This window comes from Pristiophorus japonicus, chromosome 6, assembly GCF_044704955.1.
Source record: "Pristiophorus japonicus isolate sPriJap1 chromosome 6, sPriJap1.hap1, whole genome shotgun sequence".
Classification (NCBI taxonomy): Eukaryota; Metazoa; Chordata; class Chondrichthyes; family Pristiophoridae; genus Pristiophorus; species Pristiophorus japonicus.
The window spans coordinates 66,182,770-66,194,821 of NC_091982.1; the positions used below are offsets into that span (position 1 = coordinate 66,182,770).

Here is a 12,052-nt window from a genome sequence, read left to right on the forward strand (position 1 = left end):
CACAGGATCACACCAAGTCTAGATTCGACACTCCAGGGAACCAGACGATTACAGCTCAGAAGGAGGCCATTTAACTTTCGTATCTGTGCTGGCTCTGTTCTAGAGCACAACAAAATGAGTCTGGCTATCTTACACTCTTTCTCCCATAGCCTCGTCCGTATCTTTCCCTGCTTCAAATATTTATCCAATTTTCCCTTAAAAGAGGCAATGGTCTCCACCTCAACCATTCCAAGCTCCAGTAAGTCCCAGAGCACAGAGAATTCGACGCTGCCCTTACAAAACCTACGAGAGATAGTTTAAGATTCAATGAAAGGATTTTAAACAGATGGACAGTGAACTATATGGCTCTCTTTTGTTGGGAGTTTTGACCTTTTGCTTTGCCTGACTTCAGCGCAGTGTGGCTTGAGCAGAGTGTGGGCATATACTGCTGGGAGCCGGGGCGGAGGGAGTCGGGATTACTTTTTCTTTTGTCTGTTCCTTCTGCTGCTTCCCTTTTATTTCTACTTCCTCGTAGATTCCTTGAAGGATGGTGAGCCCCGGGTCCCAGAGGGAAGGAGGACGAGGCCAACGTGAGGTGTGCACCATGTACACCTTTACCAACGTGACGTGTGCACCATGTGCACCTTTAAGGTCTCGTTACAGAGTCATGGTGTGAAAGTGAAGCATTATAGGACCTTCACTTGCAGTAATTGTGTCCGGGTTTGGTCTCTGCAGCAAGAGACCATTTCCCTGAAGGAGAAGATTGAGCAATTGACGTTCTTGGTGAATTTTGACGACTTCCTGACTGAGACGAAAAGTAAGTCTTTATTGTCCAATATTGATAGCATCAGTTCTATCACTTTGGGTTCTCTTACTACTTCAAACAGGTATGCCCCACTTTGTGATTTGGATAACACGACAGGCAGTGAGGTCAGCACCAGTAACCCCCAACCTCAATGCTCATATCAACATCTAGGAAAAGGCAAGGGAAAGATTGCAAAGCCAAGAAGACATCGGTTGAACAGCCGAGGAACAGCAAGAGGCAACATGCAATCCTCATAGAGGACCCTATCATCAGGCTCACAGACAGCACCCTGTGTAGGGGGAAGGCTAGGGGACCCCACCATCAGGCAGAGACAGCACCCTCTGTAGGGGGAAGGCAAGGGACCCCACCATCAGGCAGAGACAGCACCCTGTGGAGGGGAAGGCTAGGGGACCCCACCATCAGGCAGAGACAGCATTCTGTGTAGGGGGGGAAGGCTATCGAGAGCAGTTTTCTGTTTCCCAGGGGCCAAGGTAGCTGATCTCCGGGATCGTGTGGATAAACTGATGAAAGGGGAGTGTAAAGATACTGGAGTAGGTTTACATATTGGCATTAACGATATGATGGATAGAAGACCATTTGTTTTGCAGGATACCTGCAAAAGCCTCATTGATGCCCATCAGCAGAGGGGTGCAAGGGCAGTAGTCTCCGGGCTTTTCCCGCTCAAGTCCCGATCAATGGAGAGAAATGGCCCAATCATGGGATTCAACATCTGGCTTCGGGACCTCTGCAAAAAGAAGCTTCATTTCATCGATAATTGGGAGGTGTTCGCTGGACAAGTTAAGTTGTTTAGGAAGGACAGCCTCCATCTTAACTTCTTGGGAGCTAAAAGGCTGGCAGAGGGTGTTGAGCTTGCTTTCGGAAAGCATTTAAACTAATTCAGCACAGGGATAGTGCAGATCAGTTCAAACTTAGTGATAACTACATAGTTGCGAAGCATGAAGATGAACCGGGTCGGAAGCAATTACGAATTAATAACTTCAAGAAATGAGATGGGAGATCTTTAAATTGATTTTATGTAAATGTAGGGAGTGTTAGAGGCAAATTGTTAGAATTGCAATCCTATGCTGTGTTGGAAAATTTAGACGGATTGTGTATTTCTGAGCCATGGCTAGATGACAATGATGGCACAGACATTCACCTAAAGGGCTCCAAGGGTTTGAGAAAGTATAGGGTGGGTCAGAGGGGAGGTAGGGTCGCTATTTTTAATCAGCGAGAATCTAACAGCTAGAGAGAGGCTTGACATTGCCTCATCAGGCTCAGCTGGAGCTATCTGGGTTCAAGTGGGATGAGCTCACGGGCAGGGATTAATTATCGGTAATTGTTATAGGCCACCGGGTCAGACACTTTAACGTGATGAGTTATTATGGAAGCAGGTCACTGATGATTTTAATATAAAATGCCACCTTTATCTGGTGGGTGATTTTAATTTTCCTGGCATTCAGTGGCACCATGGTTTACCTGCTGTTGGGGGAAGTGTAGCTGAAAAAATTAACAACAATATGCAAGACTGTTTCCTGATTCAATATGTTAATGAAGTAACTAGGGAAAATCATATATTGGATCTGGTGTTTAGTAGTGAGCCTGACCTCGTTATCAGGCCTTCATGTGGGGGAACATCTGGGCAACAGTGATCACATTATACGGTCCCAATTGGCTAGTACAGGTTGAACCTCCCATATCCGGAACCCTCGGGATCTGGCCTGTTCTGGATAAGGGATTTTCCCGGAAGGGGGGCGGGGGGGCGTCATGTTAAATTGGATGGTACAGGTACTGAGCAAGGGGATATCGGGGCTGGCTAGCTTGGGGCTGGGAGTGCGGCAGAGAGATCGCGGGGGGGGGGGGGGGGGGTGTGGGGGGAAGGTGGATCGTGGGGTCAGGCCAGCGATTGCGGGAGTCGGCAGCGAGGAAGCACTTAAATTTGTTCATGTTGGAGTTCTGCGCATGTGCCACCAGGTGGCCGGGAATGATTCTGGAGGAAGGGTGGTTCTGGATAATGGAGTTCTGGATAAGGGAGGTCCAACCTGTAGAACTAAAGGTACTGAGAACCTACAACTCGTACTGGATTTCAGAAGGGCAAACTTCTCCAAAATGGCAGATGATTTGCAACAGGTAAATTGGCTAACCTTCCTCAGTGGTGATGCGACCGATGTTGAATATAAATGGAAAGTTTTTATGCATTAGATTAAAAATGTGGAAAGCAAACATGTAGCCAAAATCAAAAGAAAGAAGTGTGGTAAGAAAAAGCCAAGATGGCTGACTGGCTCTGTACAAAGACAAATAAGATGCAAACAGAAATGTTTCTATAAATTAAAGACATTTAACACTCAAATAAATAGGGTTGAATACAAAGAACTAAAGAAAACGAAGGCTGCTATTAGATCAGCAAAAAGACGAATGAAAAAAAGGATTGTAGACAACAGTAGCAGTAATGGAAATAGCTTTTTTAGTTATGTGAAGAGTCAGAGAACTATCAAAGACTGTATTGGGCCACTGAAGGGTGTTCAAGGACTCACTGGGAATGGTGGGAATATTAAATGAGTACTTTGCATCAGTCTTCACCCTTGAAGATGATGCTCAAATATTAGACTTTCATAATAATACTAGTTATACTACTAGTAACACTAACATAGATAAGCATATTGTTTTAGAAAGAATTAAGAACGTAAAAATAGATAGAGCAGCAGGACCGATGATATTCACCCGAGGGTCCACCAGGAGATGGGTCATGTGCTGTGTGAGGGTTCTTCGGGAGATGGGACCTATGCTGTGTGAGGGTCCTCCGGGAGATGGGACATGTGCTGTGTGAGCCCCTGGCCTGTATGTTTAATAGCTCACTGCACTCTGGAATGGTTCCTACAGATTGGAAGGAGGCTAATGTAGCCCCATTTTTAAAAAAGGTGACAAGGCAGACCCGGGTAACGATAGGCCCATCAGTTTATCAGTAATAGGGAAGATGCTTGAAAGAATCATATGGGATGCAATATGTGAATACTTGGAAAGGGAGGGACATATTAGGGACACCCAACATGGCTTCATAAAAAAAAAAGAGTTCATGTCTCACAAATCTAATTGTATTTTTTGAAGAAGTTACAGAGTTGGTGGATGAAGGAAGCTCAGTAGACATTGTCTACTTAGATTTCCAAAAAGCTTTTGACAAGGTACCGCACAAGAGGTTTCTCAATAAGATCGGAGCCTCTGGTATTAGTGAAAATATATTGGGTTGGATACAGAACTGGCTGGCAGAATGCAGGCAGAGAGTAGTTAGAGATGGATTTGGACCTGTTTGGAGACCGGTCACCAGTGGTGTCCCGAGGGACCAGTGTTGGGACCGTTGCTTTTTACTATTTTTATTAATGATCTGGAATCAGGGGTTGGCGGCACAATTTGCAAATTTGCAGATAATAGCAAGATCTGTGCATGCTCGAACTGTAGAAGAGGCTCATCTGATTCAGGCAGATCTTAATGTGTTGGGAGACTGGAAAATGATGTACAACTTGGATAAGTACATTGTTATGCATGTGGGTAGGGCAAATGTTCAACATTCATACACCCTCCAGGGAAAGGCATTAAAGATGGTGGAGATAGAAAGAGATTTGGGCATTCCAGTGCATACATCCTTAAAGGTACATGAGCAATGCCGTGCAGCGATAACTAGAGCAAATAGGGTGTTGGGTGTATCCGTAGGACAATTGAGTATAAGACGAGGCGTACTATTTTGTCCTTGTACAAGACCTCAAGTCATGCCGCACTTGGAATACTGGGTCCAGTTTTGGTCTCCTCACATGATGGGTGATATTGAGGCTCTGGAAAGGGTGCAGAAGAGGGCTACTAGACTAATTCCATGTCTAAAGCATCTTAGTTATCGAGATAGGCTAAAAGAGTTGGGACCCTTTAACTTAGAGCAGCGTAGACTTGGGGGGATCTGATATAAGATAATGAAGCGAATAGACAGTGTTCAGCTGATGGTTTATTTAAATTAAATAGGTTAGGTAGGACCAGGAGGCACAAATTTAAGTTGTATAAGGCTCGTTCTAGGTTAGATATCAGGAGGTGGTTCTTTTCAGAGAATAGTAGACCTCTGGAACAAGCTGCCCTCTCACGCGGTGGATGCAGACTCACTGAATTCCTTCAAGCAAAAGCTGGATTTGTTTCTGGCTGTGGCGGAGATCACCTCTTACAGAAGGTCGGTACTGCAGGGAATGTAATGGCCAGAGTGATCTCCTGGACTACTTTCAATCGCCTCGATGGGTCGGAGAAGAATTTCACAGGTTTTTTTCCCCCAAATTGGCCTGGGTTTTAAAAATCTGTTTTTTTGCCTCTCATGGTTTGGGGTGGGGTGGAGTGTATGTGTTGTGATACACAAGGTATCGCAATTGTATGGGGCAGGCTCGATGGACCAGAGGGTCTTTACCTGCAAACAGCGACCAGAACATAAACTCGCGACGCTTCAGGCGAAATGCTATTTAACAATCACACTTCGTCGACAGAACTTGTGCTACAACTGACTTTTTAAAATCTTATGTTAGCCATGGCTCAGTGAGTAGCACGCTCTCCTTCGAATCAGAAGGTTGTGGGTTCCACTCGAGACTTGAGCACAAAATCCAGGCTGACATTCCAGTGCAATGGCGAGGGAGCGCTGCACTGGTGGAGATGCCAGCTTTTGGATGGGATTTTAGACCACATACCCTCTCAGGTGGACGTAAACAATCTCATGGCACTATTTCGAAGAAGAGCAGGAGAGATTCCCCCGGTACCCTGGTCATATTTCGCTCCTCAACCAACATCAATAAAAACAGATTATCTGGTCATTATCTCATTGCTGTCTGTTGGACCTTGCTGTGCGCAAATTGTCTGCCGTGTTTTGTAAATTACAACAGTGACTGCACTTCAAAAGTACTTGGCTGTAATGTGCTTTGGGACATCCTGAAGTTGCGAAAGGTACTATATAAATGCAAATCTTTATTTCGAAACCAAGGTCATCTAATTGTCAGATTTTCCATTAACTCAAGTCTTTCTCAGTTACTCAACACAATCCACATCAAGCACAATGCTGATTGCACGTTTTATTTACATTCTGAACAAAGAGGACAATACTTACAATGTGTAACGTGTCACTGTTACACTTCAGCCCATGGAATGAAATGACGTAGTCGATGTCAGCATGTCCCAGGCTAGACCACCAGTGTGCAATGCAAATCTCAATGGTCTTTTCCTCCTACAAAGATTATAACAGGTTACAGAAATACAGAGCTGAGGATCCAACAAAGTCACTCACGCTGCAAATGTCCTTTGCTCAACAACTGAATACTGTCGAAAAGTGTCTTGCCCCCGTGGAGGTGCCAACAGGCCTCTGAAAAAGGGACATTTTGCCCCCACTGTTTCAAAATCAGTTTGATGCAGGGAATTTCACATCCTGACCACTGTCTCTGTAATGACATTTTCTTTGTAACACCTTCCCTTTAATGTTTTTGTCATCATCTTAAATGTGTTCCCTCTTGCAGACCAGTGGAACCAATCTGTCACTATATATCATAGAATCATAGAAACATAGAAAATAGGTGCAGGAGTAGGCCATTCGGCCCTTCGAGCCTGCACCACCTTTCAATAAGATCATGGCTGATCATTTACCTCAGTACCCCTTTCCTGCTTTCTCTCCATACCCCTTGATCCCTTTAGCTGTAAGGGTCACATCTCACTCCCTCTTGAATATATCCAATGAACTGGCATCAACAACTCTCTGCGGTAGGGAATTCCGCAGGTTAACAACTCTTTGAGTGAAGAAGTTTCTCCTCATCTCAGTCCTAAATGGCTTACCCCTTATCCTTAGACTATGTCCCCTGGTTCTGAACCTATCGTGATCCTTCAGAGTCTGGAAGACTTTTATCAGACTACTCTGAACTTACTCAATTCTAGTGAAGAACAGGGGAACATAACACTAAAATTAGAGCCAGGCCGTTCAGGGGTGATGTCAGGAAGCATGTCTTCATACAAAGGGGAGTGGGAATCTGGAACTCTACCCCCAACATAAAAGGTTGTGGATGCTGGGGCTCAATAGAAATTTTGAAGACAGAGATTGATATTTTTGTTGGGACAGGGTACAGAAGGGATATGGATATGGATCAAAGGTGGGTAAGGTGAGGTACAGATCAGCCCTAATTTCCCAAATCTCTGTTCATAATTGTAACCCACTCATCCCTGGTAAATACTGAACAGTATGGGGAATGAGGGGAGTGGGATCCCCTCACTAGACTAGATGGTTCATATGGAGCCCCTGGGAGGACAGACACACTAACATTAGTGTCCTCGACCAGGCCAACATCCCCAACATTGAAGCACTGACCACACTCGACCAGCTCTGCTGGGCAGGCCACATTGTTCGCATGCCTGACACAAGACTCCCAAAGCAAGCGCTCTACTCAGAACTCCTACACGGCAAACGAGCCCAAGGTGGGCAGAGGAAACTTTTCGAGGACACCCTCAAAGCCTCCCTGATAAAATGCAACATCCCCACCGACACCTAGGAGTCCCTGGCCAAAGACCGCCCTAAGTGGAGGAAGTGCATCCGGGAGGGTGCTGAGCACCTCGAGTCTCATTGCCGAGAGCATGCAGAAAACAAGCGCAGGCAGCGGAAGGAGCGTGCGGCAAACCAGTCCCACCCACCCTTTCCTCCGACCACTGTCTGTCCCACCTGTGACAGAGACTGTAATTCCCGTATTGGACTGTTCAGTCACCTGAGAACTCACTTTGAGAGTGGAAGCAAGTCTTCCTCGATTCCGAGGGACTGCCTATGATGATCATATGGAGCAAAGCACCACACGGGCTGAAGAGCCTGGATTATTCTACGGCTCAGAGTCCTTGTGCGGGATATACTGCCTGATTAGTGGCAGGTAGTGCGGATGCCTTCACCACTTGCAAGGTGTTCTGAAGACCTGTAACGGCAGACTCTGCGATCGGACGGTCGCAGGGAGCACAGTTCATGGACTTGAGAGCTGAAGTCTCTGCTCTTGGATTAAAGAACGTTAACAAACCACGGGCTCCCTCCCGGCTTGTGATTTGCAGCCGGCACTCCCTGGGAGTGCTGCTCTTTGCAGGGACAGCCCAGTCCCAGGTTAGGAAGTGGAACCGAGTTTCCCTCTCTCTCGCTAAGGCACAATGCCAGAGTATGCTGCACACACATGCTTCTTGCCGCTGCCTGTAATTCCCCCTCCGGTACAAGTAGTGTACAACAACCCGCCCACTTGCGACTCAATCAGGAATCCACCATCGCTGATGGAGCAGCACTCACGTGGACTGCGAAAGCATCGACCGCAGACGCCTTTTCCGAGAGGTGTAGGTGTCTGTAGAACTCGTGCACCCGGAAAGCCTTTTGTTTCTGCAGCTGGATAGCGTGCACTACAAACTCAGACGTTTTATCTTCCGATTTCGAGGTCAGGCTTATCTCTGGAATAAAGCAAGTCTCCAGTAAGGCTGAGTTATGTCAAGCAGGGCGATTCTGTGTCGGATACATTGTCGAAACGTCACGCTGCTTTCATACTTACACGGAGCACAGCTTCGCTCTCTTTGGCCGAGGGTTTCGAACTGGGCGACACCTAAAAATATTTATCCACATCCAGGAGTTCCTCACCCCCAAATACGGACAAATTCCCAGGAGCATCCCTCACATACTGACACACTCCCGGGGACCCCCTGTGAATACTGACACACTCCCCGAGACCCCCTGTAAATACTGACACACTCCCCGAGACCCCCTGTAAATACTGACACACCCCCAGGAACCCCCTGTAAATACTGACACACTCCTCAAGACCGCATGTAAATATTGACACACTCCCGGGGACCCTCTGTAAATACTGACACATGCCCAGGGGCATCCTATAAATACTGACACACTTCCAGGGACCCCTGTAAATAATGACGCACTTCCAGCGACCCCTGTAAATACTGACGCACTTCCAGGGACCCCTGTAAATACTGACACACTCCCGGGGCCCAATAATCATCCTTCAACCGAAACCAGGAAAAAAATCTCGGCACATCTCATCGTTGTTTATGGGATCTTGCTGTGTGCAAATTGGCTGCCGCCTTTCCCTACAAAACAACAGTAACCGTACTTGGGTGTAAAGCGCTTTGGGGCACTGAGGCTGCGCTGTATGAATGAGAGTTCTTTATTTGAAGAAACACTCCATGGGAGTGCAGAATAGATCAACAGTTGCTGCAAAGGTCAAGTTAAAAGACATTTCCTGACCATTTCTGTAGCCGCACAGCCACTATTCTGTCTGCAAGTGTGCCGCACACAGGCCCACGATGGACGGGCATAAACACTTGCAAGCCTGGAGTGACAGGGCTCCCTTTCACATCACCCCTCCTCCGAGGGCAGAATGTTCTTTGCCTTGTTCATTATTCTACTAATCTTGTGTCTACCCTACGGCTTCAAAACAATTCTCTCAAACTTCAAACCATTTCACATTTTGTGAGCAAGCCTGGATCTGAATGATAAGAAAGATTATAAAAATTTGTTCATCTTTCAACTTCTTGTCTTTTCCAGCCTTTATGTCCCACCTTTCACCCCTGTACTCATGGGAGGACAGGACAGAACATTTATTCTGGGCCAGTAAACCACAGAATCAGAGAATGATACAGCACAGAAGGAAGCCATTCGCAGCTGTGCAGACTCTGTGAAAGAGCGATTGAATTAGTCCCACTCCCCTGCACTTTCCCCATAGCCCTGAAAATTCTTCCCCTTCCAAGTATTTATCCAATTCTCTTTTAAAAGTTACTATTGAATCTCCTCCCATCACCCTTTCAGACAGCACGTTCCCGATTGCGACAACTGGAATGAGTGGATTCGCTCGTCTACCCACCAGTCGTGATTTATTTATATATAAACATTTTAAGGCTTGCTGAAGTGTGCAGGAAAGGCCAAGTTTGGTTACTGATTGCTTTAAGTGCACATTCACACCCTTCCAAGGCAGAGCTCGCCCAATCAACATTGCCTGAAAACAAGCATTGTCCTTCCCCTCGCTGCCCTCTACGTGTAACAAAATCAGGCACCGCGACAGACAGTGTGCATAGCACCTTCACCACACGGACTGCAGCGGTGGCGCAGCACCACCTTCTCCAGGACAATTAGGAACAGCCAATAAATGCTGGCCTTGCCAGCGACGCCCACATCCAGGGAACGAATAAAAAACACGCATCAATAAGTTGCTAGATTATTAGATCTCTCTTTCATTTGTCAATATCCGTTCGCTATCGAGTTCATTATTAATACAAACTCTCAAAATTCCCAGAAATGTGCCACCTACCAGCCCACGTAGCTCCTTGGGGCACTTCAATGAAGTGTCTTCTGATCTCTCCAGGCTTGAAGTGCACATTTTTTTCCTCAAGTTTGTAGTCGCAAGCTGCATTTACACTAAATCCACAGACACAAAAAAAAAACAATTAGAACAGTTCCATTATCTACACTGCAAAATTACAGTGAGCAAAGGCTGACCAACACATCACTAAGTGATACGACTTCCTTGCTTGGGGAATTCTGATCAATCAGTTCCCCCCTCATGACCTCAGTTGTAATAATTAATATTAACCGTGACAATCCAGATAGCTATGCATTCGTTCAGAAAACAACATTTTGGGACACAGTATGTGAGTAATGTGAGCCGTGCCTTGTGGGGAGGGTGGCATGGCTCGGGGACAACAGGAGATTGTGGACCTGTGGTTCCCAAAGCTCTCCCCCACTGCGGGTTTTCCTCACCTTGTGTCTGGGTCTATTGTAGACTCATTGATAGAGACTGATCGCTGTGATTGGTCAACAACCCCAGTATCGTTGGATCGTGCGACTACCAGGATGGTAGAAGGCGGACTAAGATATTGTAAATGATAATAAGGAAATGGTGGACATGTTGAATAATTACTTTGCATCAGTATTTACAGTAGAAGAAGAAGATAGCATGGTGGAAATCCAAAGGAAACTAATATTGACTCACCAAAATTAAGTAAAACGGTAATGAAGAAAATAATGGCACTAAAGAGTGACAAATCCCCAGGACTAGATGGTTTCCATCCCAGGGTTTTAAAGGAAGTGGGTGAGCACATTGCAGATGCCCGAACTATAATCTTCCAAAGTTCTCTAGATTCAGGAACCGTTCCTTTAGATTGGAAAATTGTGCATGTCGCTCCGCTCTTTAAGAATAGTGAGAGAGGGAAAGCAGGGAAGTATAGACCAGTTAGACTAACATCTGTTGTTGGGAAATTACTAGAGTCGATAATTAAGGATAGGGTGATTGAACAGCTCGGAAATTTTTAGCTGATCAGAGAGAGCCAGCATGAATTTGTAAAGAGTAGGCCATGCCCGACGAACCTGGCTGAATTTTTTGAAGAGGTGACTTAAGTAGTGGACAGGGGAATGTCTATGGATGATATATATATGGACTGCCAGAAGGCATTCAATAAATTCCCTTATCACAGACTGTTAGCTAAAGTTGAAGCACATGGAATTGAGGGTAAATGATTGACCTGGTTAGGAGATTGGCTGAGTGGTAGGGGAGTAGGGATAATGGGCAGGTACTCTGATTGGCAGGATGTGACTAGTGGTATCCCGCAGGGATCTGTGTTGGGGCCTCAACTTTTCACTGTATTTATCAACGATTTAGATGATGGGATATAAAGCCACATATCCAATTTTTACGATGACACAAAGATAGGCGGCATTGTAGGCAGTGTAGATGGAAGCATAAAATTACAAAGAGCTATCAATAGATTAAGCAAATGGGCAAAACTGTGGCAAACGGATTTCAATGTAGGCAAATGTGAAGTCATCCAATTTGGGCCTGAAAAGGATAGAACAGGGCACTTTCTAAATGGTGAAAAGCTAAAAACAGTGGAGGTTCAAAGAGACTTAGGGGCACATGTACATAGATCATTAAAATGTCGTGGACAGGTACAGAAAATAATCAAAAAGGCTAATGGAAAAGGCTTTCAACATTCCCGCTAATCTGCGCGGCCGCACAGCAGTCTGGAGGTCCCAGACAAGCCGCTCACCAGCTTTTATATGGGGAAAAACCGTACCTGCATGAACATTTGACTGAGGCGCACAGCCAGTTAAAGGGCCCTTGCACCAAAAAAAAGAGGGAACATTGCTGGTCTTTCTATCTAGAGGACTAGAATCAAGGAGGAAGAAGTTATGCTGCAGTTGTACAAAGCCCTGGTTAGACCATACCTGGATCACTGTGAGCAGTTCTGGGCACC

General features: G+C 45.9%; 1 protein-coding gene across 1 annotated transcript in view; it reads right to left on the reverse strand.

The window, feature by feature from the left end:
- LOC139266118 (tripeptidyl-peptidase 2-like) overlaps nt 1-12,052 on the reverse strand; it is a 133,531-nt gene that overhangs the window by 35,638 nt on the left and 85,841 nt on the right. Inside the window, exons 16-18 of the mRNA XM_070883966.1 lie at nt 10,111-10,217; nt 8,091-8,245; nt 5,904-6,020 (exon numbers count right to left, since the gene is read on the reverse strand). Coding sequence (XP_070740067.1) covers nt 5,904-6,020; nt 8,091-8,245; nt 10,111-10,217 — 379 coding nt within the window. The remainder of the gene's footprint in view (nt 1-5,903; nt 6,021-8,090; nt 8,246-10,110; nt 10,218-12,052) is intronic.